Source organism: Dermacentor silvarum, chromosome 4 (genome assembly GCF_013339745.2).
Source record: "Dermacentor silvarum isolate Dsil-2018 chromosome 4, BIME_Dsil_1.4, whole genome shotgun sequence".
Classification (NCBI taxonomy): domain Eukaryota; kingdom Metazoa; phylum Arthropoda; class Arachnida; order Ixodida; family Ixodidae; genus Dermacentor; species Dermacentor silvarum.
This window is the reverse complement of record NC_051157.2, coordinates 151,756,441-151,782,141: the sequence shown is the minus strand read 5'-3', so window position 1 is coordinate 151,782,141 and position 25,701 is coordinate 151,756,441. Positions and strand designations below refer to the sequence as shown.

The window sequence follows — 25,701 nt, the reverse complement described above, 5'->3', positions numbered from 1 at the left end:
TAAAGAAGAAACAGTGCGCCTAAAGAAGAAGGTCAACCTTCTGCAAAAGTCAAAACGAAGGATACAGCAAAGAAATGAGACATTCCTGGAAATTCTAAGGACAATCAAAGAGAGAAAACTTCTGTATGATGAAGGAGTTGACGTATTTAGCACAGCATTCTCGAGTGACATACAGCAGCTGCTGCATAGGGCAGGAGCTGAGCAGAAAGGCAATTTTCGTCCAGCATTTCTCACATTCGTCCTTACACTGCATTTTTGCTCACCAGCAGCGTATGAATACGTTCGCTCAAAGTTCAATGATGCGCTTCCATCACAACGGACACTCCACGAGTGGTATCGATCCCTGGATGGACGTCCAAGTTGCACAGCTGAAGCATTCTCTTTTCTGGAGCATCTTGTGCAGACTCGATCTGAAGTCCTCTACTCTGTACTCATTGTGGATGGCATGGCGCTACAAAAGCATATTCAGGTGGTCGGTGACAAAGTGGCACTATATGTCGATTGCGGCACGGGTTTGGAAGATGACAGTGCATTGCAAAACTGGCTTCGGTAGGGGTTGAGGCGATATCTTTGACATTTGATGGTGCATCGTCTAATTTTAACATGGCTGCACGTTTGGGTACTAAGCTTCGCCTCGGTGGTGAGCACATTTCCACATGTTTTGAAAACCCAAATCGTTCTTTAAAAAAGTGCATATCATGTTAGATGCATGCCATGTGTTCAAGCTAATCAGAAACTCGTTAGCAACTGTGAGCAATTTCGTTGATGTTGACGGGCAGTTTGTAAAGTGGACTTATATAGAAGCACTTGACACCTTGCAGTGTGAGGAAGGACTAAGAATTTGGAATAAGGTAAAAAAATGCACATCGAGCGGGCAAAAAAAATTAAGGTCCGACCGGCAGTCCAAACGCTGAGTGCTTCGGTACCTGACGCTTTAGATATTTGTGAGGAGGTAATGATGCTGCCACAGTAAACAGGTGCAGGTGCTACGGCCAGATTTGTGAGGCTGTTCGACCATTTGTTCGACATTTTGAATTCAAAGAATCCCTTGGCGAAATCCTACAAGGCACTTCTGCGAACCCAAAATGAATCCTGCTGGAGGGCATTTTTTTCTGAAGCTCGAGTGTATATAAGCGCACTCAAGCAGCCAACAGGACTGCATGTTCTAGAAGGTGTTAAGAAAATCGCATTTCTGGACTTTCTATTATACATGCAAAACACTGAGAACATTTTTGATGAGATTGTTAATAGGCGCCCTTTGAAATACTTGCTAACTCACAAGATGAGCCAAGATCATACTGAGACATCTTGCTAACTCACAAGATGAGCCAAGATCATGCTGAGACATTTTTTCACTGTAAAAGAGAGAAAGGTGGATTCAATAATAATCCAACAGCAGCCCGGTTTATGGCTTCCTACAAGCGTCTTCTCGTGCAGACAGAGGTGAAGTCATCCGAATCTGGAAACTGTTCACAGGACGTTGCGTCTGTCCTTGGCTCATTTGTTATTGTACCTATGGAGAGTGAAACTACAACTGTCACCACGACGCGAAGACATTCCATACGGCAAGCCGAGGACCACAGGCTACACGCATCGAGTTGATTACCCAGAAAGCCTCACTCCATTATTAGTTCTGTTGTGCCCTACATTGACGGGTTTGTCACTCAAAAAGTTGCTGCAAAAAGTACCTGTGATCAGTGTGTTACAGCTGTTTATGCTGAAGAAGAACCAGCACTGGTGAAACAAAAAAGCCGAGGTGGGCTTACATCACTTTCAAAGGATGTAATCTCGCTTTGTGAGATGGCAAAGATGGGACTTCGTCGTTTGCAAGTGGAATCTGAAAGCATCCAGACAGTTCATTTGAAAACAAAGCACTTAGTACTGGGAGTGTTGCACATGTTGCCAGAGAAAAATATGTTTGCTCAATTGAATGAGTATCTCAGAGACTGCGAAGCATTAGCCATTCATGTCTCCAAGCTATGCAAATGCAGGATTCAGCATATAACAAAAGATAGGAATAGGTGTGTTACAAAGGACATCGTAAGATCCGTCCTTTCAAGGCTGACCATATTTGAGAACCAATGAGAATATCAATCAGACTTGTGGCATTAAAGCAACTGGTGTGACTGTTTGTATTTACATAAAAAAAGGTGTCACGAGGACGTGCCATTTGGAATATTTGGATGCGTGGCTTGTAGCACTTCATCAGTTGTACTACCTTTTTTGCTATTTGCGAGTGTGTTGAACAAATTTGCTATGATCGATAGTAAGTCTGCCTTATTTTAGCCAGCTGACACTGTTTGCCGAGACACAAGTGACTCCATCATTGTAGTTCGTGTTGCTGGCAATGTTGTGTAACCCACTAGCTAGCTGGTGCTTCAATCACGTTTGTGTCAGCTAGGACCCTTGCTGGGCAGAAAACGCTATGAACTTACCAGGATCTGTTGCTTTCATGCTTATGAGGGTTGGCTGCGCCTATGTGACAGTCATGTTTCTTATTTACTCCAGTATGTCTGTATTTTCAGAAGTACTGGTAGCTATGTTGCTCTATCTGACTTCTAAAAATACTGCATTTACCAGATACTTATGTGTGTTGCATGTACTGTTATTTCTCATGCTACATTTTCAGTTCTTAATTGCTTTTTGTTCTGACAGCTTTCATGATTTATCAATTATTACACTGCTTTGAAAAGGTGAGTAAACGCTAATTATTGCGCCAATATTTTTCTACTTTGCGGCAGCTTTATACTGATGACGATAAAATAGTAAAATGCCCCTGTACTCGGATATTGACGGGGTAGAAATCGATCTCGAGACCTCCAATATGGCTCGCCTCATAGCCCACACTGTTACGTTAGAACTTTAAAATCTGTTCAGTAATTAAAAACCGCTGGAAAAGTCAGCAAACAGCACTGCGAAGCTCTTGGCAGGCCACTTCTTGCCCTCCACAAGACAGCCGCCGGCGGTTTCACCTGAGCCCATAGGCTGGTATAGGCAACTTCCACTCCAGCAGTTTTTCTTTAACCTCCTTGGGTAGAAACCTGCCGAGCCCCCGCCAGAGGCATCGGTTGCAGTCACGGACACCAGGCGCGATCGGCGTCGGCAGCAGCTCTACGCGTCTCACTACCACATGCCTTCACTCCTCTCCACCTCGCATCCGCTATGTTGCACGATGCTATTTTTATGATCTTCTTTCACTCTCTCTTAGCTCACTCTCCTCCAGCTCGGCGAAGCTGTTGCACAGCTGGTATGGGGCATGGAGTTTTGTGTTTACGCCACCAAATTTTCCGACCCACGAGAGATATACAGCTTTGCTGTAATAGGTCTTCTGGTGCGCCAGCGAACGCCTGTTATGTTCTAAAGACCCATTCAGAGCCAAGAATTGTCAAAACACAGCAAAATATATGTTTCAAACAAGTACAGAATGAATAGGAACACGAAGTGTCCACTCGTATTCACCCGTGCGCCGTATTCAGCCTTGAGCCGGAGGATGTCGGCGTAGCTCGAGGCAAATCTCGAAGAAGGAACTTCTTCCGGAAATGAAGACGCTCGAGGAACTCGTCGGCTAGCTTGCCGGGGAATCACCTTCTTCCGCAGATGGTCAGACTACACGTTACATCTCTTCACCGGCGCGGTGAAGAGATCAATCGCGATACTACGCAGAACATCGCGAAGAAATCCTGAGCACCAGGAAACTAAGTTTGTGGTTTGCCACTACTTTACTAGGCGTTCCCCAGTTCCACTGGTCTCTGGTGTTTGCGGTAGCAGAGCCACGCATAATTTCTACAGCGAAGCTGTATACCGCTCGTTGGTCGGAAAATTTCGTGATGTAAACACAGAAAAAGCACCGCATATCCACGGGGTGAATGATGATGAGTGGGCTGAAGCTCCGGAGGGAATCATCGGTAAACCGTGAATCTTCCGTGTAATTCGCCCAGTCTCGCCGCACTAAATCGAACGATTGACTTCCATCAATGACACGCGCCATATGTGACGTCATTACTATTTTATAACAGCGCCGTTCATTATAATTGCACCATCTCCCGCTTAAGGGGACGCTAGCACAAACGCGTTAGAAACGTGCAGTACTCTAAGGGGAAGAGGCCACAGCGTCTTACGCAGCCGTTTACACATGCCGGAACGTGCACCGCGTTTGCCGACGCCATCAGCGTTTATGAATACGGGGGTAAGGCGGAGAGGCCACAGCGTCTTACACCAGCTTCTTACACGGGCAGTAACGCGCTAGCACAAACGCGTTAGAAACGCGCAGTCTTTCGTTAATGTTGGGTATTTACTGCCATCGTGGTGCGTCTGTCCATGTGCGCTTCGTGGCGTAGTGGTTAGCGCCACGCGTTCAGAAGCGAGGGGTCCCTGGTTCGATTCCGCTACGGACACAATTTTCGGAATTTTTTTTCTCATAAAAGTAGACGTGGCTTCCTACTACTACTACTACAGAGGAGGGACAGACCCACACCCTAAGGAGCTTCGCCCCTAAAAACACCAGCTAAGCAATTGAATGCAGAAAGCATATCTTGCTTTGCAATCAGGCATATATATACAGGGTGTCCCAGCTATCACTCAGCACGATTTAGAAATAGAGGAACCGCGTTACGCGAAGCAAACCTAGTGCGTATTGTTTCCAGTACAGTGGACTATCCGCCAGTATTTTTTAGTTACTGAGATTTAATTAAATAATTGTAATTAATTATCTAACTCGAGAAATACTATCCTAATTATCAAAGTGTCAATGAGAAAGTTGTAGAGCTTCATGAACAACTGCCGATACAGCTATCTGTTGCTCAATACGTGCTACATAAATGTGTTTTTCCGACTGTGAAAGAAGCCCGCGAATACACGCATAATTGCCGCACGACTGGCCACTCGAGACACTTTGCGTGTATTCCGGGCTTCTTTCATGCTCGGAAAAACACTTTTATGTAGCACGTATTGAGCAACGGAAAGCTGTATCGGGAGTTTTTCATATTGCTCTATAACTTTCATATTGACAATATGATAATTAGGACAGTACTTCTCGAGTTAGGTAATTATTTACAATAAATAGTTAAATCTCAGTAACGAAAAAATACTGGCGGATACTCCACTGTACTGGAAACAATACGCACCAGGTTAGGTTCGCGTAACGCCGTTCCGCTATTTTTAAATCGTGTTGCGCGATGGCTGGGACACCCTGTATATATATATATATATATATATATATATATATATAACATCCGACGAACGAGCGGTATACAGCTGCGCTGTAAACCTACTGGTGTCACTGGCGCCACCGGTAGGAGCACCTGTACAAGAACTATCTTCATGATTGGCGCACACTTTTATACTGCAATATCAACGTGATCGGGCCGCAATAGAGGATTGAAATATACCCGATACAGAAAAAAACAAAAGAAAAACATTTTGTATAAGTTTGTTATTCAAGCAGATAGTAGTGCTCAAACATCAAATCTTGTCTACGAGTGGCCGGTTCGCGCGGCAAAAGTTGCCACGTGCGCCAGCTACGTTAAAAATGTCCATTGTGTTACCACCACTCGTTTCGAATCACAATACAGTGCTACCATCATCATCATCATCGTCATCATCATCATCAGCAGCAGCAGCAGCAGCCGCCTATGTTTATGTCCACTGCAGCCCGAAGGTCTCTCCCTGCGATATCCAATTACCCCTGTCTTGTTCTAGCTGATTCCAACATGCGCCTGCAACATGCGCCTGCGTTGTGTCCACATTTGTGGACACAACAGAAACTGCCTTAATCCAGAAAAAATGTTTCACTCTACTTTGTAGTTCGCTTAGCTAGGTAAATGATTCAAAACATTTTTCCTGAGACTCTTCCTTCATTATCTAAACATTTGTAATCTACTTTGTGTGGTAAGGATGAAAGCAATCATTCTGAGCCGACAGGCACAAAAATACGTGGCATTTTCGGCAGCGAATTCTGCTCTTCGCTGCGCATCCCTCACGTACCTGTCATACCTAATGGTGTGAGCGCCCGCATGTGCCGCCTATCTCATCACTAACGCCACCTACAGCGCTGTTACGCCGACTCAACGCCAAGCCCAAGCGAGGGAGGGCTCTCTATCCGTTCGCTACGACCGCCGTCACGGACGGTCACGGTTTTTGGCGCGTGCCACTATGCTCTAATAAATAGTTCGTACCCTGTTATTCTCGCCTCAGCCTTCACGCCTCAGCCATCACGCCCAGCCCTCACATCTGGCGCAGTCGACCCCGAACCTCAGCCAAGCCATTCAGCCACGGCAGCGCAAGAACGCCTTTCGAACGCCAGCGTCGAACGCCAGCAACAACGCCAGCGTCGAACGCCGGTCAGTACGCCTTCTCAACTGCATTCGTCATTGTACTTACGCACTCACGCCGCCGAAGACTCACGCCTGAAGATACTCCTGCCATTTTACCGCTCGTCTGTGTAAAGCACGGCCGTCATATGAAGAGTGCCGTGAATGTTGACTAGCCCTAGTCGACAACTAGGCTTAGAGATCACTCGCCTAGTCTCCCGTGCGCCCAGCCTCGTTTCGCAACGCCATGCCGGGAATTGTGTGGCAGAATCTCGACGCGGTGACCATGTCGCGCCTCGGCGTCGTCATTATACGCGAAGAATTGGCCCGTCGACAGCTGGACCTCACAGGTTCGAAAGAGGAGCTCGTTCAGCGTTTGCAAGCCGACATTCAGCAGCAGCGTGAAGTTACCCCCCCCCCCCCCCCCGGTTGAAACGAATGAATCCGCCTCGAACGCTGCGGCGCCTTTGACGCTGGACCCAGCCACTCTACAGAGCCTCGCCATGCTGTTCCAGCAGCTACCTCGCCCTGCAACAACGGTGACGACACTGCCAGACCTGTCATCGTCCATCCCGCAATTCGCTGGTTTGCACAGCCACAGTGTCAATACATGGCTTGACGACGTACGACGAGTACAGCAGCTCGCCTCGTGGGACGACGCCACCACACGCCTGATCGCAGCTAGTAAGCTGAAAGGCACGGCGCGAGACTGGCATCTCGCGTTCGGCAACCAGTACAGCACCTGGGCCACGTGGAGTGCCGCCCTGAAGGACACATTTTGTACAGAATTGTCCCTCATTGAGTGGCAAGAGCAGGCCATGAGGGTAACCCAGGCCCCATCCGAAAGCTTACATCAATATGCCTTTGCCAAGTTGAAGATCATTGAGCGTTGCCCTGTTAACCTCTCTGAGGCCCAAAAGATTGACTACCTGCTGCATGGTTTACGGGAACAACACATCCTCGCCGCCATAGCAGCCAATCGGCCGCCCACGGTAGCTGAGTTTATTTCTACTTGCACCAGCCTCGACAAGAGTGCGCAACATCTGCACGCCAAAGCAAGCCCGTCACCATTTGCCGGTTCTGTTTTGCCGCCGTCGCAACCCTTTCGTGCCGCTAAGCCCGCAGAGCGCCAGCAGCCTCGCTCAGAACAATCGACACCACAGTCCTCCCGAGGGGCCACACCAAAAACGCGCATTTTAGAGCTGCCCGCTGAGCAACAAGAAGCTACTTATGCAGCTATTTCGGCACAGTATGGCGCTCCAGCTTTTCGTAGCGGTCAAGACCTGTCTCAAGCTGTCTGCTACCAATGTCATGCCTTGGGTCATCTGGCATCCAAGTGCCCTACACGCACCAGCCGCTTATCATCACCAGTGCCTCCAACCATGCCCAAGACACAGCAGCCCCCAGCACTGCACAGTGCACCCGTTCCGCTTGACGGCTCACAACAGCAATGCCCCTTCTTCAACGCAACTCTCAATGGAGTCGGTGAGTGTGAAGCGTTTCCTGACTCTGGGTCCAAGGTGACATTAATCTCTAAAGCTTGTGTGCCTGCAAGCATGATCAGCCCATGGACCGAGCCTCCACTCGTGGTAGTAGGAGGAAGCACAGTGCCACCTGTTGGTGCTGCATTTTTGAAGATATCCATCGGCCCAGCCACAGGAGTTGTTGAAGCTGCTGTTTTAGAAGATAATGTACTCCCCCTCATTCTTGGTGAGGATTGGTTCTCGGCAGCGCAGGCACGTCTCATCTTTGAGCCTCCGAAGCCAGCGCAGTTACAGCATACAGCCACGAATATCACCATTACCGCAAACCAAAAGCTAATCCCAAGAATGGCAAATGCTGTGATCCCAACAAGGTCCGTCCTTTTTCCAGAAACCAGGCCCAGTTCCACAGACTGCCTACAACGTGATCCGTTGCTGTTGCAAGAGCAGCCACCATGGCAAGCGTTAGCAGCCCAAATGTTGCCCTCAAGTAGCGCTCCTCTAGTGTCAAACTTCCGCGCTTCCGACACGGCGCTCGTGCACAATCATCCTGACATTCCCCCGGCTCGCGTTGACAGCCAGCTCGCCCTCACCCAGCCTCCCCTTTTGGCGCACTTCGACCCCATGGCAACCACAACGCTAACCACAGACGGTTCGCAGGAAGCCATTGGAGCAGTGTTATCGCAAATCCAAGACACCAGAGAATGTGTCATTGCCTACGCCAGCCGTGGACTTACGTTGGAGGAACGCAAACTGCACAGCAATGTATGGGAGTGTATCGCCGTTCACGGGGCAATAACCGTGAAGTTCCGCCAATACCTACAAGGCAGAAAATTCTCTCTGGTCACAGACAACTGGACTGTTGCCTGCTTAACGTCCAACGTGCGGCCATCTCGTCGGTTGACTTCTATGCTCATGGACTTAGTAGAGTTCGATTTCACCGTGCGACATCAGCCAGGACGCCAAAACGTTGTAGCCGACCACTTGTCCCGTTTGGCAGGTGCTGTCACACAGTCTTCGCAGTCGCTGGCTACGATGCAGCAAGAAGATTCCGAGTGCGCTGCGATTCTTGCACGCCTAGCCAATGAAAAGGACCCAGCGGAGTTCGCCAAGCTAGATGACATCTTTTACCGCCGACTGTCTTTGGGAACGTATGCAGTCGTAGCTCCGTCCAAACTGCGCCCTGCCATTTTACAAGCATTACACGATGGTGCAGGGCACTTTGACACAAAGCGTACGTTGCTCAAGGTCCAGGATCGTTATTGGTGGCCTGACATGGACCGATCAGTGGAGAGATATGTGTCATCCTGCCAGTGCTGCCAACAGTTCAATCGCCCTACCTCACCCAGTGTAGGCCTTCTTGGCAGAATGCCTACCACGGACATTCCATTTTCCAGCATAGCAATTGACCATGTAACCATGCCACCCATCAACTCAAAGCGCTACATTCTCAACGTCGTTGATTTTGCCACCCGCTATATCGTGCCCGCAGCAGTTTCGTCCACGTCTACGGGCGACGTTATCAAGCATTTGCACAATGTGTTCTAAACTTACGGCACGCCACACCACTGCCTCTCGGACCATGGCTCAGCCTTCGAATCCAATGAGTTCAAACGCTTCATGAGTCTTCATTCCGTGGAGCTCTATTTCACAACTGCCTATAGACCTGATGGCAATGGCTTAGTCGAGAGAAGCAATGGAACTCTCCTGGCAGCCCTCCGCAAGGTCTGTGCAATGGAACCACTGTCATGGCCTACCAAACTTCAAGAGGCAGCATTTGCAGTAAACACGTCCATGAATGCCAGCACGAACTTTACGCCATTTCAGCTTCTCTATGGCTACGTACCAAAGATTCCACTCCAACACCATCCTCCGTTCTAGCACTCCGCTCTTGCCGAGCGCATCCTCGACACAACAGTGCAGCGCTCCGAAGCAGCCGCCAATTCGGAAGCAGCCCAAGGTGCACACAAAGAGCGCTACGACCGCAGCCACCGTTCTCACACCTTTACCGTCGGTGATATGGTCTGGGTGAGACGACAGGCTCCGGTTGCCAATGAGAAAATAGCACCTCGCTTCAATGGTGTTTATCGCCTCTACAGAGCAGCAACAGCCTCAACGGACCCAACGCACTTGATGTCTACCGAGCCACCTCGACGACTTTGTGCTCGAGTGAAGTTGCAGCGTTCCCGCGCATGCGTGTGGGTGTGGTATCGCGCGTGTGACAGTGTGCAGAAGCAATTGACCACGAGACGTGGTCAGTCAGACTGGGGTGGGATGTGAGCGCCCGCATGTGCCGCCTATCTCATCACTAACGCCACCTACAGCGCTGTTACGCCGACTCAACGCCAAGCCCAAGCGAGGGAGGGCTCTCTCTCCGTTCGCTACGACCGCCGCCACGGACGGTCACGGTTTTTGGCGCGTGCCACTATGCTCTAATAAATAGTTCGTACCCTGTTATTCTCGCCTCAGCCTTCACGCCTCAGCCATCACGCCTCAGCCATCACGCCCAGCCCTCACATCGGCAGCGGTCGGAAGTCACTGCGGTGTCGCCTTCTTGACAACGGGCTTAGAGCTGTCACTACTTAGCCTACTGCGCTTTTTGGAGAATTTCTATTGCAAGTGATCAGGCTGTTCGCAATGTGTTTGGAACTCCATCATTTGGGTGGTGTTTCTCTATAGGAGCTTCCCAGCGCTTGCGTTCCTGAGAAACTCTAACCAGCTGTTGCTAAGCGCAAAACACAGAAAATGAGAAAAATCACTCTCACGGGCCACTGTATGCGCCAAGTCTTGCTCCGCGCATTCATCATTCGAGAGATCTGCATTGGATACGTCGCCATTTTGAATTTTCACTAACAGTTTGTCGACAGTTTGGTCATCGACCTTCCTTCTCTCTACGGCATGCTTGGAAATGCCTCAAAAAGTTAGATATGTTTTGATTATTTTAACCAAGGGCCGTCATGTGCTATACAAGGCAGCTCGCTAGGAAAGGCAGCTTTGAGGCGCCATGTCCACAAACGTGCGCACTAATTTTCGGTAGTTGCGTGCGGCTCTCTTACACTTGGTACTCCAAGGAAAGTAGTATTCGACAAACACGAAACATTGATTTTTACAAATAAATGGCTTTTGGATGTATTTAATGAAGTTAATACCATGAAAACCAATAAAAACGAAGACCTACTTACGCTTCGCAGCGTCGAAGCTTGAAGCGGCCATTTTGCTGCGCTTTCTCATCCTCATTATCATATGTAATCAAGGCGATGGCGCTACTTGTCAAATAGAGGAACGAAAGACGCATTCGCCCGCGCTTTTCAAATCACATTTTTTAATCTGTGTTTGGAACTACGTGAATGCAAAGTTGGTGTCGACGCTTGTGGACCCGTTGCCTGAAGGGCCTACTTATAAGGAAGTGTTCTCTGATGAAGACCACAGGCTACCGCAGCATTCCTTGTTAGTTCAACGGTGGTGTCGGGAATCGGATATGGAAATAAATGTTGATAAAACTGTGGTTTTAAGGAGGACACGTAAAAACAGCCTACTGCTTTTACCTATAAACTTAATAATTGTGAAATAACCCAGGTAAGCAATTATAAGTATCTGGGTGTTACTGTCACCAGTAGCCTCTCCAGGTCAACACACAAGTTTGTTCTGCTTTCACGGAGGTGTGCTTCTTAAGAAGAAAACTTAGCAAGGCTTATAGCAAATTTAAGTTGTTGGTGTATAAAACCTGCATTAGGACTAAGTTGGAATATGCGTCAGCATTTTGGGATCCCCACACAGAAAAGTAAATCCACTACTTGGAAATGCTACAGAGAAAAGTAGTACGGTTTATTTATGGAAACTATAAAAGATGCGATTATCCTACCCAACTAATGGCTGACAATCGTATTCGAACATTAGAAAAGCGTAGACAACTTAACCGAACAGAAATTACTCACAATGTTTTGTCGGGCGCATAAGACATTGGTACTTTATTATACAGGGTGTTTCAGCGAACACTTTCAAAAATTCTTAAAGGTTGCCTGTGACAGATAGCAGATTTCTTGTTCATGAGCTGGTCTACTCGAAGAGGCGGACATTACGTGCACAAGAAATTGAAATGCATAATGAAATTATTAACAGAAATTCACTAATTAATTTTTTAACTAATTACCTGATGGCCCATATTGCAATTTACAAATTGTAGCCGTGGAGCTCGAAAGGCGGATCCACTTGGAACGAATTCTCTGGATGACACCAGTTTCGAGATATTAATTCCCGAACTTTGCGGAGAAATGCGTTGGCGTTCCAGTTAGGTTCTTAACGAAACGTCGTTTTATGCACTGAGCACAAAATTAACTGGAACCATCCGTTAGTTCAAAAACAGATTTTTTTCATCGGATTATTACTGAATGGAAAGCACTTCCTTATTCCCCTTTCGATGCCACTGATTTCAGCAAGGAACTTCAAAATGTGTTGCTTCAGTAGCCCGCAAGCGTACTGAGTAGTTCAGCTGTGATTTTTTTATCAAAGTCTCTATTCCTATCATTACATTCTGGATTTTTCTGGTTGGTTGGCTTTTGTTGGAATATTCTCCGTGTGTATTCATTCACTCCTGCTTGGGCTTACTACTCACAATATTATGAAATAAACAAATGACTATAGTTTCAGAGGCCAAATTAACCAGCTTCTTCAGCGTTACCTTTCCGACCGACAGCAACGAGTAGTGATGCATGGTGTCATGTCGTCTACTCTGTCAGTAGTCTCAGGGGTACCACAAGGCTCAGTTATTGACCCATTTTTTTCTCGCTGTATGTTAACGATTTTCGCTCCATTTTATTATACTCCTAAGATTTAATGTATGCAGACGATACGGCACTAATCTTTGTTGGTGACAGCTTAAATGATATTGAAGATGGAATCAGGAGGGGCTACAGAGAGTTCATTCTTGGTTTAAACAAAATCACCTAAATATTTTACATACAAAAACTAAATACATGGAGTCTCACTCCAGGAATAAACAACTCGATTTTGGTAGGTTTTATTTACTTTTAGAGAACGCATTATTCCAGCGAATAGTCTCGCTTAAATATTAGGAGTCATGGTTGATTCACATGTGAACTTGCTATCGCATATAAGTAAGGCATGATCGAAGCTAGCGTATGGTTGCCACACGTTACTAAAATCCAGTGAATGCTTTGGCGGAACAGTTTTGCATGTCCTAAATTTCGAATTTGTGGATAGTTATCAGAGCTATAGGATAATATCGCGGGGCGGCACATATAAAACGCATTTAAAATCTATTAGCCACTTACAAAAGAGAGCAATAATGATTATTACATTTTCATACAGGACGGATGCCCCAAAGCAACTGTTCCAATTGATGTGTGTACTTCGGCAGTACTCTCTTTACATCATAAGTGCGGCTGACATAATACTTAGAATAATAAAACATGATGACCCTTTCCCGTTAAGCACCTTTATATTACCTGCGCGCTGTTAAAGAGCTGCAGAGAACAACTGCTTTAATTTACTGGTTGCCAGAAAAGCCTACGGTCAAAGACCAATATAATTTCACGGCGCTATCATTTGAAATGCTATACCGACTAGTGCGAAAGCAGCACACTATTTTTCCGCGACCATGAAGCGTTTCATAATCGGTGGATAAATGGTACAATTGGATAACTGGTCAACTTCTTTGCTGTTATCCTCTGTATAATTGAATCATAAGTTTTCTAATATCCGTATTCAGTTTTGTTTTCGATTTGTCACTGTTGTAACCGCTTGCCGAATTATGTACACTCTAAGAAAAAAAAAAGGGTCAAAAGTGAGTCACAGCAACGTGACTCTCTTTTTCTGGGCTAAGACCCCCTTTTTCGTGAGTAGAGTCACAAAATAAGAGTCAACCTTTCTGCATGAGTCAATTGACTCCCAATGGCTTGCGAAGAGTCGTCGTGAAAGATCGCGACTTCTTTGTGTGCAGCAATTGACGAAAGATTTTAATGCAGGAAAGAAATACCAGATAATTTCTTCTGGCTTTATGCTTGCTTCTGGTTTAGGCAGACCCTCAGGGTTTATGTCGTGGTTGTCATAATGTCTCACTCTTTCGTCCCATGAAGAAGGGTCATGAAGAAGGGTAAAAAAAGGACACCGACCACTGAAAGAATGCAAGAAAAGACGTTTCGGCTCCCCTGACGGGAGCCTTCTTCACAATCTGTGGTTCAGATTGTGAAAAAGGCTACAGATTGTGAACAAGGCTCCCGTCACGGGAGCCGCAACGTCTTTTCTTGCATTCTTTCAGTGGTCGGTGTCCTTTTTTACCCTTCTTCATGATGCCTCCCGACCCGACGGGCTTCCGTCAAAACCTCGACTTTTTTCGTCCCATGTTCTGCAATGTGGATTTTCCTTGACCATGTCTGTTGACAGCTCGCATATTTAAGCGATAGCTGGTTTTCTGTGTTAAGAAATACCAGGATTTGTCACACTGGATTATGACCATTAGCAAATCTAAAAAAAAAAGATTGGCTATTAAACAGAGCATATCAACGAGTTAACAAGTTCAGTGGATGCACTCAACAGTGCCGATTGTAAATGTAGTTCTGTGACGTAAAATTTTATTTTGAGGGTTTATGTGCCAAAACCGAGATCTTATTATGAGATACACGCTAATGGGAAACTGTAGTTTAATTTTCAGCAGCTCGGGTTGTTTAACGTGCCCGGAATTCACGGTGCACGAGCGGTTTTGCATTCTGCCCCCATTGGAATGCGGCCGCCGCGGTTGTAATCGTACCCGTGACCTCGAGTTCAGAAGCACAATGCCACAGCCACTGGGCTACCGCGGTTCGTTGCGTTCCGCGACCAGAAAGAAACATCAGCGTACACTACACAGCTTTTGAGCCCCCTTAGAAATATAATAACAAAAAGTCGCAGGTTCCCCGAAAGACGTAACTTTGATAGCTATAGCAATGTATTAGACAACTGCACGAAGCAAGGTTCGTAGTTTCATCGGCTGTATAAATTGCAGTAAACATTCGTTTACTAATTACATTAGCAAGCATGAGGTCACACGCGCACGTGCTAACATAAACAGATCTCACTCAATTGATGGCGAACGCTTGCTGTCACAGCGATGGCGTGATGAGCTCAAAGAGAGGGGACCGAACGCTTCTTCTGCCTCTTTCCTTCAACGCGTTTCCGAAACTTTAAATTACGCTACCTCGGCTCACCCCGCTTTTGGACCCATCGGAGATTACCTCTAACAGGGCGACTGTGGCGCAATACCGGTTTCAGAGCAACGGCAAGAGGAGACGCGCGCTAAACCAACGCCTCCCTTCCCCCGGCTTTCGCGCGTGTTATCACGTTTCATTGCGCGCCCATCAAGCCACTATCCATCGCGGCTCACCCTCGAACACTTGCTCTCACGCACGCAGTCAACGGCGCGGCTCACCCTCGAACACTTCCTCTCACGCGCGCAGTCAACGGCGCGGGGTAGCATCTTATCGCACTTGGACTTCATACGTAAGCTCACAGCAACGCCAACAGATAAATTTCACCGGTTGTGTCCATAAAATCACTATCACAAATAAACGGAAATAGTTCTACCTTGTTTAAATTCATGGCTCTTTCATTCGTCAACATTATTTACGTGAAGCAAAATTATCAGTGAGCGAAACATCTTTTTTTTCAGCGCGAGGGAAGAAAACCGAAACTAGTTTATGATTTTTGCGGCCCCAAAGTGATCCAAAGTCGGAGCCATCCAAAGCCCGGCGCCATTTTGTAGTTGTGTTGCAACATGAATGCGCGTGCTCGCTGTCGTTGTTGAACGGCCCTGAAAGCGCTGCGTTAGGGGCGAGTGCAACCGAACATTACGGCAAGTTACGATGGGAACTTCTTTCCGTGCTACGTGATTGCGACGACAAGAACGGCCAGCAGTAGCGTGTCGCCGATTTCGTCTTGGCCGACATCGAACAAGTATAGCTCGCCGGACCGTGGCTAGCACCCGAAGTGTTGCGGTCTGCACTGCGTCGTCTTTCATCGTGATGTGAGAGATCGTAACGCACAGAGACTGTCTGATGCATACGAAAGCCTACCAGCAGGGAGTGACAGTGCCATTTTTCTCTTAACGTCTCAGGTGAGTGTATCAGCTTTTGTTCGAGTTTTCAAACGGCGCGTACTCGGCCCTTCCGGTTTGGCTACATTTTGCGCGACGTTTCTCTTGGCACGACGTTTCTCTTGGCAGTTACAGACGTTTCCTAGGAATGCGCGCGGAGACTATTATTACTCGATTTTCTATTTTGTGTCTTGTGTTTTATGAAAGAAATGGTTCTTTCATTTGTATTTTTATGTAAGTATATTGGTATTTGTATATTTGGCAAGCAGAAATGAGTTCATTGCAAAGTTGTACCTCCCAGTGAGCTGCATATGAACCCAAACAAGTTAATCCTGTCTTGGCTATTGTACGTATAACAATACAGCTATAGTACATACATAGCACCGGTGCTAACATATGGGGCAGAAACTTGGAGGTTAAAGCCCGTTTCACATGATGCGATTTTGTCTGCGAATTCGCACGTGCGAATTCGCAGCTGCGGAAAATAGGCCGCCGGACCCTTCGTGCGTGCGTTTTTTCGATGTTCGGCGTGCTGAACTTCTCTGCGAAAAACGCAGATGCGTTGGTAGCCACTGTAGCAGTGGAAACAGACGACCAATAAGAGGCGGCTCGCTCATACGTTATTGCCAGTCAGAATGCTTAACGAGTATGCGAAAAACGCAGCTGCCGTAGATTCATGTGAAACGGGATTGCGAATTTCGCATCTGCGGAAATTGTTCGTGCGCAAAACGCACTGCAAGATCGCACCATGTGAAACGGGCTTAACAAAGAAGCTCGGAGATCAAGTTAAGGACCGCACAAAGAGCGATGGAACGAAAAATCTTAGGACTAACGTTAAGAGACAGGAAGAGAGCGGTGTGGATCAGAGAACAAACGGGGATAGCTGATATTCTAGTTGACATTAAGCGGAAGAAATGGAGCTGGGCAGGCCATGTAATGCGTAGGATGGATAACCGGTGGACCATTAGGGTTACAGAATAGCTACCAAGAGAAGGGAAGCGCAGTCGAGGTCAGCAGAAAACCAGATGGGATGATGAAGTTAGGAAATTTGCAGGCGCAAGTTCGAATACGCTAGCGCAAGGCAGGGGTAATTGTAGATCGCAGGGAGAGGCCTTCGTCCTGCAGTGGACATAAAATAGGCTGATGATGATGATGACATACATAGCAAGTACATACAGCTGTAGTTGGCTTAATCGCTGTAGGATATTTTGTTGTAAAAGTAGAATTCTGTGTACTATTTTACTGCTGCCATGCAGAAATACTTTTTTTCTTGTACCAAGGAACACTGACAGCGTTGAATGAAATTTAATGTGGTGTGGTGTATTCTACTAATTTAATTTTTAAAAATTTTGTCTGTCATGTATCAGAGATTAGTTTACCTTGTAGAAACAATGTTGTGTGATCTCTTACGCTACTGCTGTTGTCCTGCATGTTTTCTAATTTTTAAATGTATTTTATTTTAGGTATTGAAGAAGCGGCAACAGCCACAGAAAGTAGCCATATTATCCAGCACGTTCTGGGTGAGAAATCGTAGCAGGCACTTTGGCATATCTTCTTAGCAGTATGATGCGATTTGTTGTAATTTTTTGGCCTCGTTCCTGCCTTATTCATTTTAGTATTGTGCAAATGGTAATACGTTAACATAGAGACAGAGTAATCACTCAAGGGCGAGACATGGCTGGAGGAGACAGGACACATAAGCCTCCTTTGTCCATGTATGAATGTTGCGCGGTTACTCTGTCCTCATCTACCAACAAGCCAAAATTTCTCGTCAGGTACGATTAATTCTCTGTTATTACAATTTCATCAACGCAACAATGAAAGGACATATGTACACACACAGTAACACAAGAGACTTCAAATGATGAAGAGTCATAGAACAAAGAGCATTGCTGGAGCCAATGTTTCGACAAGGAGAATAATACAAGTCCTCTTGTCAGCGTGTTGGCTCCAGTGACATTTCTCGTTCTATCACTATTTACCGTTAAAAGGAACCATTATTGCTCTTGCTGAAGTATTATGCATTATGTAATAAAAATTGGCAGGGTGAAAGGTCAAGAATGTGAAAGTTTTTCTGTAGTCTAATGCTAGATCCAAGACAGGCAGAGAAACAAGAATAAGATTTAGAGAAGCACTTTGTTAGCACTACCCAGTTGGCCAGCTTCATTTGCAGCTTGCACTTTATTGCATTAATAACCATAGAAATTAGTAAATAAATTAGCTTGATTTACTTTTGTCAAGAGATGCTCAACTTGGATTAAGGCAGGTTAAAAAATATACAATGACATTTTAAGATGGCAGGCTTGCAGTTGATTAGCACACCACTTGGTGGCATGAGCTCAGGTTCGGGTTGCACACTTTTTCGTCTTTGCTGGCATTTTCATAAACATAACTTTGGCTTCGTTATTGTTGGGGTTCTAGTGTTGTAAGAGCTAACTGTTTACCTTTTTTTGTTTTAGTAACCACGTTACATGGACAACTGCTGCATTTTTGTAAATTACGACATGGTAGGACTTGAAACATTTGTGCAAATTTGTTGCAGGTAGAATTTGGCGGCTCCTGCTCCTGCCTTCCACCACCACCCTGTCCCGACTGCTTCCACTAGAGAGTTGGCAACCTTAGTGATGATGCCAAGCAGTCCGATGGCAGACGGCAAGATGCAGGTAAATACATGCAATCCAGCAGTGTCTTGACTGAAGCAGCCTGTAGCCACTCAGCAATGAATTAACCTTGAAGAAGTTCCACTATTCCACGTCCCTCTATTGGTGCAGCAATGCTCAAGTCCACGCAATTTGTTTTAGCCGCCAAAAAGCTATGTGGATTAGACGAACCACGATGCACATTTTGATACTAGTGGAAACCACTTATACAATTTTTTTTCTTGCTTAGCACTAATAAAGCTTTACCGATTTGAAAGCAATACAGTGTGCTCTCAGAAGTGATATTTGGCATATTTTTACTAGGACCGCCTCATTGTTAAACCTGCGGATAAACATACGCCAAAACATAGTTTTCTGCGAGTTCATCCTCATCTTTGTGCGTTTCTGCATGAGATATATATTTCTGAAACCATTGTGCGTACACAGTACATGTCCTGAGCACTTGGATCACGTTAGTTTACAGCTTTTGCTAGAAGCCATTTCTCTGAAAATAAAAATAGGTCATTTTGCCCATATTTAACGGCCCATAATAAACTGATGATCAAGGAAAACAATTTTAGGTGTAAGGCCTCTTCATTCTCCAGAGAAAAATTAGTTCTGCTCTCACATTGAAGAAACCGGTATCTTGGCTATGCCTTTCGGTGCCTTAGAACAAAATTCACATCGAACTTACACCAGTAAAAAAATGTTTCACATGGAAATATTTCACAAAATCATAATTTGTCCTGATATTGAAGGGCCTCCAATTTTTCAAAAGGAAATCCGAAATGGTCGAGGGCTAGGTTGGGGGGGGGGACAGTTTGTATGCAATAGCCTTCTTACAGAAATGGGGCATACGGAGGGCCAAGTAACATACACTTGGCATTACGTTAAGGTGAAATTATTGATTAACACAAGACAAAATGACAAGCATTCCATCCTATAAGTAGTTCCTTACATTTATTTATACTTTTTGCACATTTATTTACCTTCAGTCAGGTGACCTGTGTCTGTTTTCATTATCTGCTATGTGTAGGTGGTAAGATTCAGATTTGTCCTATGGTGAAGAATATTTTGGTGTTTATAGGTGTGGGCTTCTGGTTTTCAGGTTGCTGCGAAATTTTACGCGAGCTGGGCCACACACTTGAGCCAGGCCTCTTGGAAAGGATGCCATAATCAGACTCCACGCGTCGATGTCAGAGGATGCCAGGGATCAAGGCAACCTGTTGTGCCCCACTGTTCAATGTTTGGTGACCTTTCTATGTGTTTCACCTATTTCGCAGCTGTACCTCGGCTGCCATCTATCCAAACAGCATCGCTAGCTGTGCCCACTTGTTGAACCATAGGCAAATATTGGCATGGAGTGTTCCCTGGGCTTCATGTTCTATTTGCTCTTCAGGATTCTTGGCAAATACTCCTGTTATAAGTTACATGTTTTTAGTACCGACTTTTAATATTTCCTTTCTCTTGGAATTCTTAACATCTCCTGCTATTATATCTGTATGTATGCCCAGTTTCTCGTAGTTATTTTGTACTTGTGTATGTAATTGATAGGTTCTTAACTCTTGTAATGCGTAAGGCTAAAACACTGACTTACATCATGTTTTGTTCATTTATTGATCTGCAGCGCTGTAAAACGTTCAAGAATTTTAACTCAACTAGTGCCCCATAGCAGGATAAATTCAAGAGCAAAGTTGAGCACCTATTTCAAGCACCCGTTATTTTTTAAAAAGGAAAGAACGTAGGAGCATGTAAAAAACAGTATTATAGTAGGAAAACCTGGCTGCCCATCATAAGTGTCTTAATAATGTGACTTCCTTTCAGTGCAATGATACCAGTGGCACTGGTGGACAACGTTTGAGACATGAAACCCAGGATACGCTTGGCATTCGTCAGTATGGCAAATAGGCTTGCCACACTTACGAATGCCAACGGTACTGTAGGTTTCATGCACACATTGGTTGTGTTACACCTTATGAGAATTGCATGTCTCGAACATGAAGGTTTGCAGCAGTGCTTTGAATCACCACTATATTTCCTAATTTTCAATATTTATGAATGCAAGAGTAATGGTGCAGATCATGTAAAAATTATTTTACAGGCTATATGCCTATAGATACACGCTTCTGATGACACAGCACCGACATGTGGTGGTGGGATGTATGTCTTTATTTCAGATTTAAATATTGCCTTCCAGGCCTGGGTTAGTCTACTACATTGAGAGCCCATGCACTAGAGGGAAGTGAATTAAACTAAGAATTATAAACTTCAAAATATCTTGTTCGTGGCACTAATTTAACAATCAGCAAGGTTCTTTCTGCATTCATTTCCAAATTTGTGATATATTTTATATGACTCGTTTCATTAATGTGAGAACAAATATTTGTTTATTGTCAACATAGTTGATGTTGCCCATTTGCACACCATTCCTTAACAGGCTAAAAATTCGATGTAATAATGGGGTGTTTAAGGTTTTGCGCACTCAGTGTTAAGGGACACAAATGGTGGCATACAACAGAATGCACGAAAGAACAAAAAAATGCAAGTAGGACATGGGGCTTTGGGGCAGATGCTTTGGTGTGCTATTTCTAAAACTCCCTGTGCTCTGCCTGAATGCATTGTCTAACGCTTTGGTAGAATACATTGGCAGCCACTTATTCAGGTGAAATGCTTCTCTAAACAACTTTTTAAAATTATTTCAGTGAGAGATTTGAAAAATCCTGCTGCATATAGTTTTATATGCAGATTTTAAGTATGTCAGTGGTTTTTGTGTAGCTGCTATATTTTTTTAGTTAGGTCCTACACAGTGGCAAAGTATCTGCGGGCACTTTAATGTATATAACAGTTTCACAAGAATGATCGTGCTGTATCTTATTCAGCTCGTAGACCGCAAAGTGCCGATATCTACCCAAACAGCATGTAAAATTACTGAAACTATGCAAAAAATAGGACACTTGAAATAATTTTGAAAGATATTGCAATTTCAAGTAGATATTAGCATTCTACATACCTTAAGAGTATGTAAGCCGAATCTCGTTAGTATCGGACAAATGTAAGTGCACAAAGTTATTTGCATGGGATTGTGAAAAAATTATTAAAGTGTACGGAGCTTTACTTGCATAGTCCCACTAAGTTTACATGTTTCGATAGATATCGGCACTTTGTCATCTACAAAGAGCTAAGTTAGCACAATGGTTTTTGTGAAAATTTAATACAGAAGAAACTGACCGCAAAGATCATATACATTGTGCCATTGTTTAAGACATAACTGAAGAAATGTAGCAGCTAAACAAAAATAACATATATGAAATCAGCTTGAAGAACCCTCTAATTGGCTTAATTTTCAAACCTCTAGTACAAAAAAATAAAAGAAAATCATTTTGAGTAGCATTTCCCTTGAACACAAGATTTAATAAACAAAACGTGTCCCTTGCTATAGTCGCCTTTAACATAGTGACACAACTTCTATATAATCACATGAACTTTAGATCACAAGAACTTTATATGAGTGACGTGCAAATGCATTTACTGAGAGTAAATTACAGTCGTTACGTAATCTGCTCTTAGGATGACTTGTGATGAGTAAAAGAAGCCTTCCTCATGTCTCTACTTTCTGCATGTGTCTTTCAGCTTTTTCTGTATGTCTTTTACAGCTGCATGTGTGCAGCTGAGTTCAGTTTAGTTACCACCTGGTCTGCTTCCTTCCTTGTCCTCATGATTCATGCGCTATCTTTGTCATGCAAAATACAGCTACCTGTGCTACATATTTTGCCAGCATGATTGATTTATGGCAAGTCTTGTATTAGTGCGTATTGCAATCAGTGAAATTGTTGGTGTCTTAAAAAACTTAGTCCTAGAAAACCATGTTTAGGTCAACTTCAATAAAATGTTTAGCTTAAATATTGGTGTATGTTTTTTGTAATATTGTCAGTTTTCAAGTTTGTATCCACTGTTGCAGATTGTATGAAAGAATAAAATTGATGCACAACTTTTTAATATGGTGTTTTTCAGATCAATTTTCAACTCAAGCTAAGAAACATGCATGAGTTGTGTGGGAAAAGTGCCAACAAGAGTACCATAAGGTAAGACAGCTGTTTTTACTGTTAAATTGGATTATCGATTGCCAACCAGTTGCTGTCTTGAATTTTGTACTGCATAGATTATGTAATCTAAGTTGGAATATTGTTTTTATTGCACTTCATTATCTGGTTCTCCTTTTTGCAACAGTGTAGCCCTTTGTTATATTTCATGTGTGCATTATTTGCATAGGAGGTTACATCCTAAGTTCTAAATAAAAATATGTCTGAGGGAACAGTGAAATAGGTTTAGCTTAAGAACCTTTCGACAATATAAAATTATGACTTGTGTTGGGGTGAATCGAACTTTTGCATGAGTGACATACAATTTTATGGTGTCATTATGGTTCAGAGTGACATTGCAGTGTCATGCACATACAGCTGCAAGGTGCATATTGGGTGTTTCTTTAAAACTGTTTCCTTGGTTGGCCATTGATTCCAGTTTAATAGTAAAGAGAACTGTCTGGTGTTCATGGTGATTCTCTGCTGACTGATACATTTGACACTTCCAGAAGGCGGGATCAAATCCCGGCCACGGTGGCAGCATTTCGATGGAGGCGAAATGCAAAAACGCCCATGTGCTTGCGTCGTAGTGCACGTTAAAGAACCCCAGGTGGTCAAAATTAATCCGGAGCCCTCCACTACGGCGTGCCTCATAATCGGAACTGGTTTTGGCACATAAAACCCCAAAAAGAAGACACTTCCAGAAGACAATAACAAAATGACAGAATAATCACTTTTTGTTGCTAACCTCCCTTGTGCTTAGCTATGGATTCATTATTATTCTATGTTGTCTTTTCACGATAGTCACTTTGCACTGTCGGCAAAAGTTTGTGACTCATTTTGAAAAGCGGCTCGACACTGCCAGCAGAGAGTCGAATGACTTACATGGATTGGTTAGATTACTCTATTTGCAAGAGTCCTGCACCAAGCACTAGGGGTATTGCGACACATACAAATGGAGTCATTAGACTCGTCAAGAATAGTTACCTGATTTCTTCAACAGTGGTCATGTGACCCTTTATCTTGAGTCGTCCGACTCACCTAGAATAGTTAACAGACTCCCTTAGCAGTAGTCATGTGACCCTCTATCTTGAGTCGTCTGACTCATCTAGAAGAGTTAATAGACTCCCTCAGCAGTAGTCTTGTAACCCTCTTGAGAGGGTCCAGGAGACTACTAGAAAAGAGTGTGCAAGACTACTGCGTGAGGAGTTAAGTAACCACCTTGTATACATCACAGATAGTCTTCGGACTCTCTGGCGAAAGGGAGTTCGGGTGTCTCCCCCAAAGTGTGTCATATATGTGGCGAGTCCAGACTCTTCGAAAAGAGTAAGGGATACTCTTTTTTTTCTTAGTGTGTAGGTATGCCGAACAAATGGTCTCGTTACTAGCCAGCCAGGCTATGGGACCAAACAAGTTTTGCAATTTTCTCTGTAATGTGAAGATCAAAGTGACAACAACAAAAATTGCTGCGGCTTAGCTCATCTAGCCCTGAATATGCAAAGCGAATGATTTTTGTTCGTCCAAGCCTTCCTTTGTCTACGGTTGGGGTCGCGCTTCCGGCGTTTTGCGAGCGTTCGGCTCGCTCTTCCTGAGTATCCGACGCTTGCTTCGCGTGCTTGCCACTCCGGACCCATCTCCAGTGAAGCATTCACCGGGCGATATCGGCAGGGGGGTCAGGCGCCGCTTTGCAACAACGGCTCAAAGCATACCGCTGCTGAGAGCGCATGCTCCGCGCGGTGGGTCACTCGATGCATTGTTAAGGCTACGGCGCAGCTGCGGTCAAATGATGGTGAAATTGCTGGCGACGACGAAACTCGGCTCGACTAGGTTAGTATAACTATCGCTTTAAAAAGCGATTCACTTGCAATCAAGTAGGAGGTTCCATAGGAGCATATAACGCTGGAGCCGGGCTAGTGCCTACAACTGTACGGATCAGCCACAACATGCAAACACACATTTCTATGCCCTACCTACACTTGAGAACCTATTTGTGAATGTTTTCTGCGTAACAATGGTGCTCAGAAGCGGTTGCTTCTGCTGTAACGTGCATTGCTTCAGGGGATTTCCGGCGGCGTTTCTGAAAAGTGCTAAACATCGTTCTTCCGCCTTTTATAGCGATACGGTCGACGGCGCTGCCAAACGTGATGGGATCTCGTGCCACGAGCTTCGTACTGCGCCTGTGATCAGCGCATCGTAAACCACGGTGCATCGACGCAGCTGTCTACTGTGATCGCTCCGGATGGCGCTTGCGTCGACTTCGGGTTCACGTGATTCCTGATTCGGTACCCGCTGGCGGCGATCAGCTACAAAGGGCCCTGTGAATTGTGCATCATTGGGATTTGCGGCGTTTCTGAAAAGTGCTAAACATCGTTCTTCCGCCTTTTATAGCGATACGGTCGACGGCGCTGCCAAACGTGATGGGATCTCGTGCCACGAGCTTTGTACTGCGCCTGTGATCAGAGCATCGTAAACCGCGGTGCATCGACGCAGCTGTCTACTGTGATCGCAAAGGATGGCGCTTGCGTCGACTTCTGGTTCACGTGATTCCTGATTCGGTACCCGCTGGCGGCGATCAGCTACAAAGGGCCCTGTGAATTGTGCATCATTGGGATTTGCGGCGTTTCTGAAAAGTGCTAAACATCGTTCTTCCACCTTTTATAGCGATACGGTCGACGGCGCTGCCAAACGTGATGGGATCTCGTGCCACGAGCTTCGTACTGCGCCTGTGATCAGCGCATCGTAAACCACGGTGCATCGACGCAGCTGTCTACTGTGATCGCTGCGGATGGCGCTTGCGTCGACTTCGGGTTCACGTGATTCCTGATTCGGTACCCGCTGGCGGCGATCAGCTACAAAGGGCCCTGTGAATTGTGCATCATTGGGATTTGCGGCGTTTCTGAAAAGTGCTAAACATCGTTCTTCCGCCTTTTATAGCGATACGGTCGACGGCGCTGCCAAACGTGATGGGATCTCGTGCCACGAGCTTTGTACTGCGCCTGTGATCAGCGCATCGTAAACCGCGGTGCATCGACGCAGCTGTCTACTGTGATCGCAAAGGATGGCGCTTGCGTCGACTTCTGGTTCACGTGATTCCTGGTTCGCTACCCG

At 45.3% G+C, this 25,701-nt stretch overlaps 1 protein-coding gene and 1 long non-coding RNA gene across 2 annotated transcripts; both read left to right on the top strand.

Annotated features, from left to right (window-relative positions):
* The first annotated feature begins 6,555 nt into the window (after nucleotides 1-6,555).
* On the top strand, nucleotides 6,556-10,011 carry LOC125945042 (uncharacterized). Its single transcript, XM_049666598.1, is given in 4 exon segments — nucleotides 6,556-6,738; nucleotides 6,740-7,557; nucleotides 8,368-8,554; nucleotides 9,889-10,011. Coding segments are annotated over 4 exon segments (1,311 nt in total).
* Nucleotides 10,012-15,550: 5,539 nt separating this feature from the next.
* Nucleotides 15,551-23,282, top strand: LOC125944818 (uncharacterized). Its single transcript, XR_007466525.1, has 4 exons — nucleotides 15,551-15,896; nucleotides 17,339-17,395; nucleotides 18,418-18,538; nucleotides 19,623-23,282. It is a non-coding gene; the product is annotated as an uncharacterized LOC125944818 (long non-coding RNA).
* The last annotated feature ends 2,419 nt before the right edge of the window (nucleotides 23,283-25,701 follow it).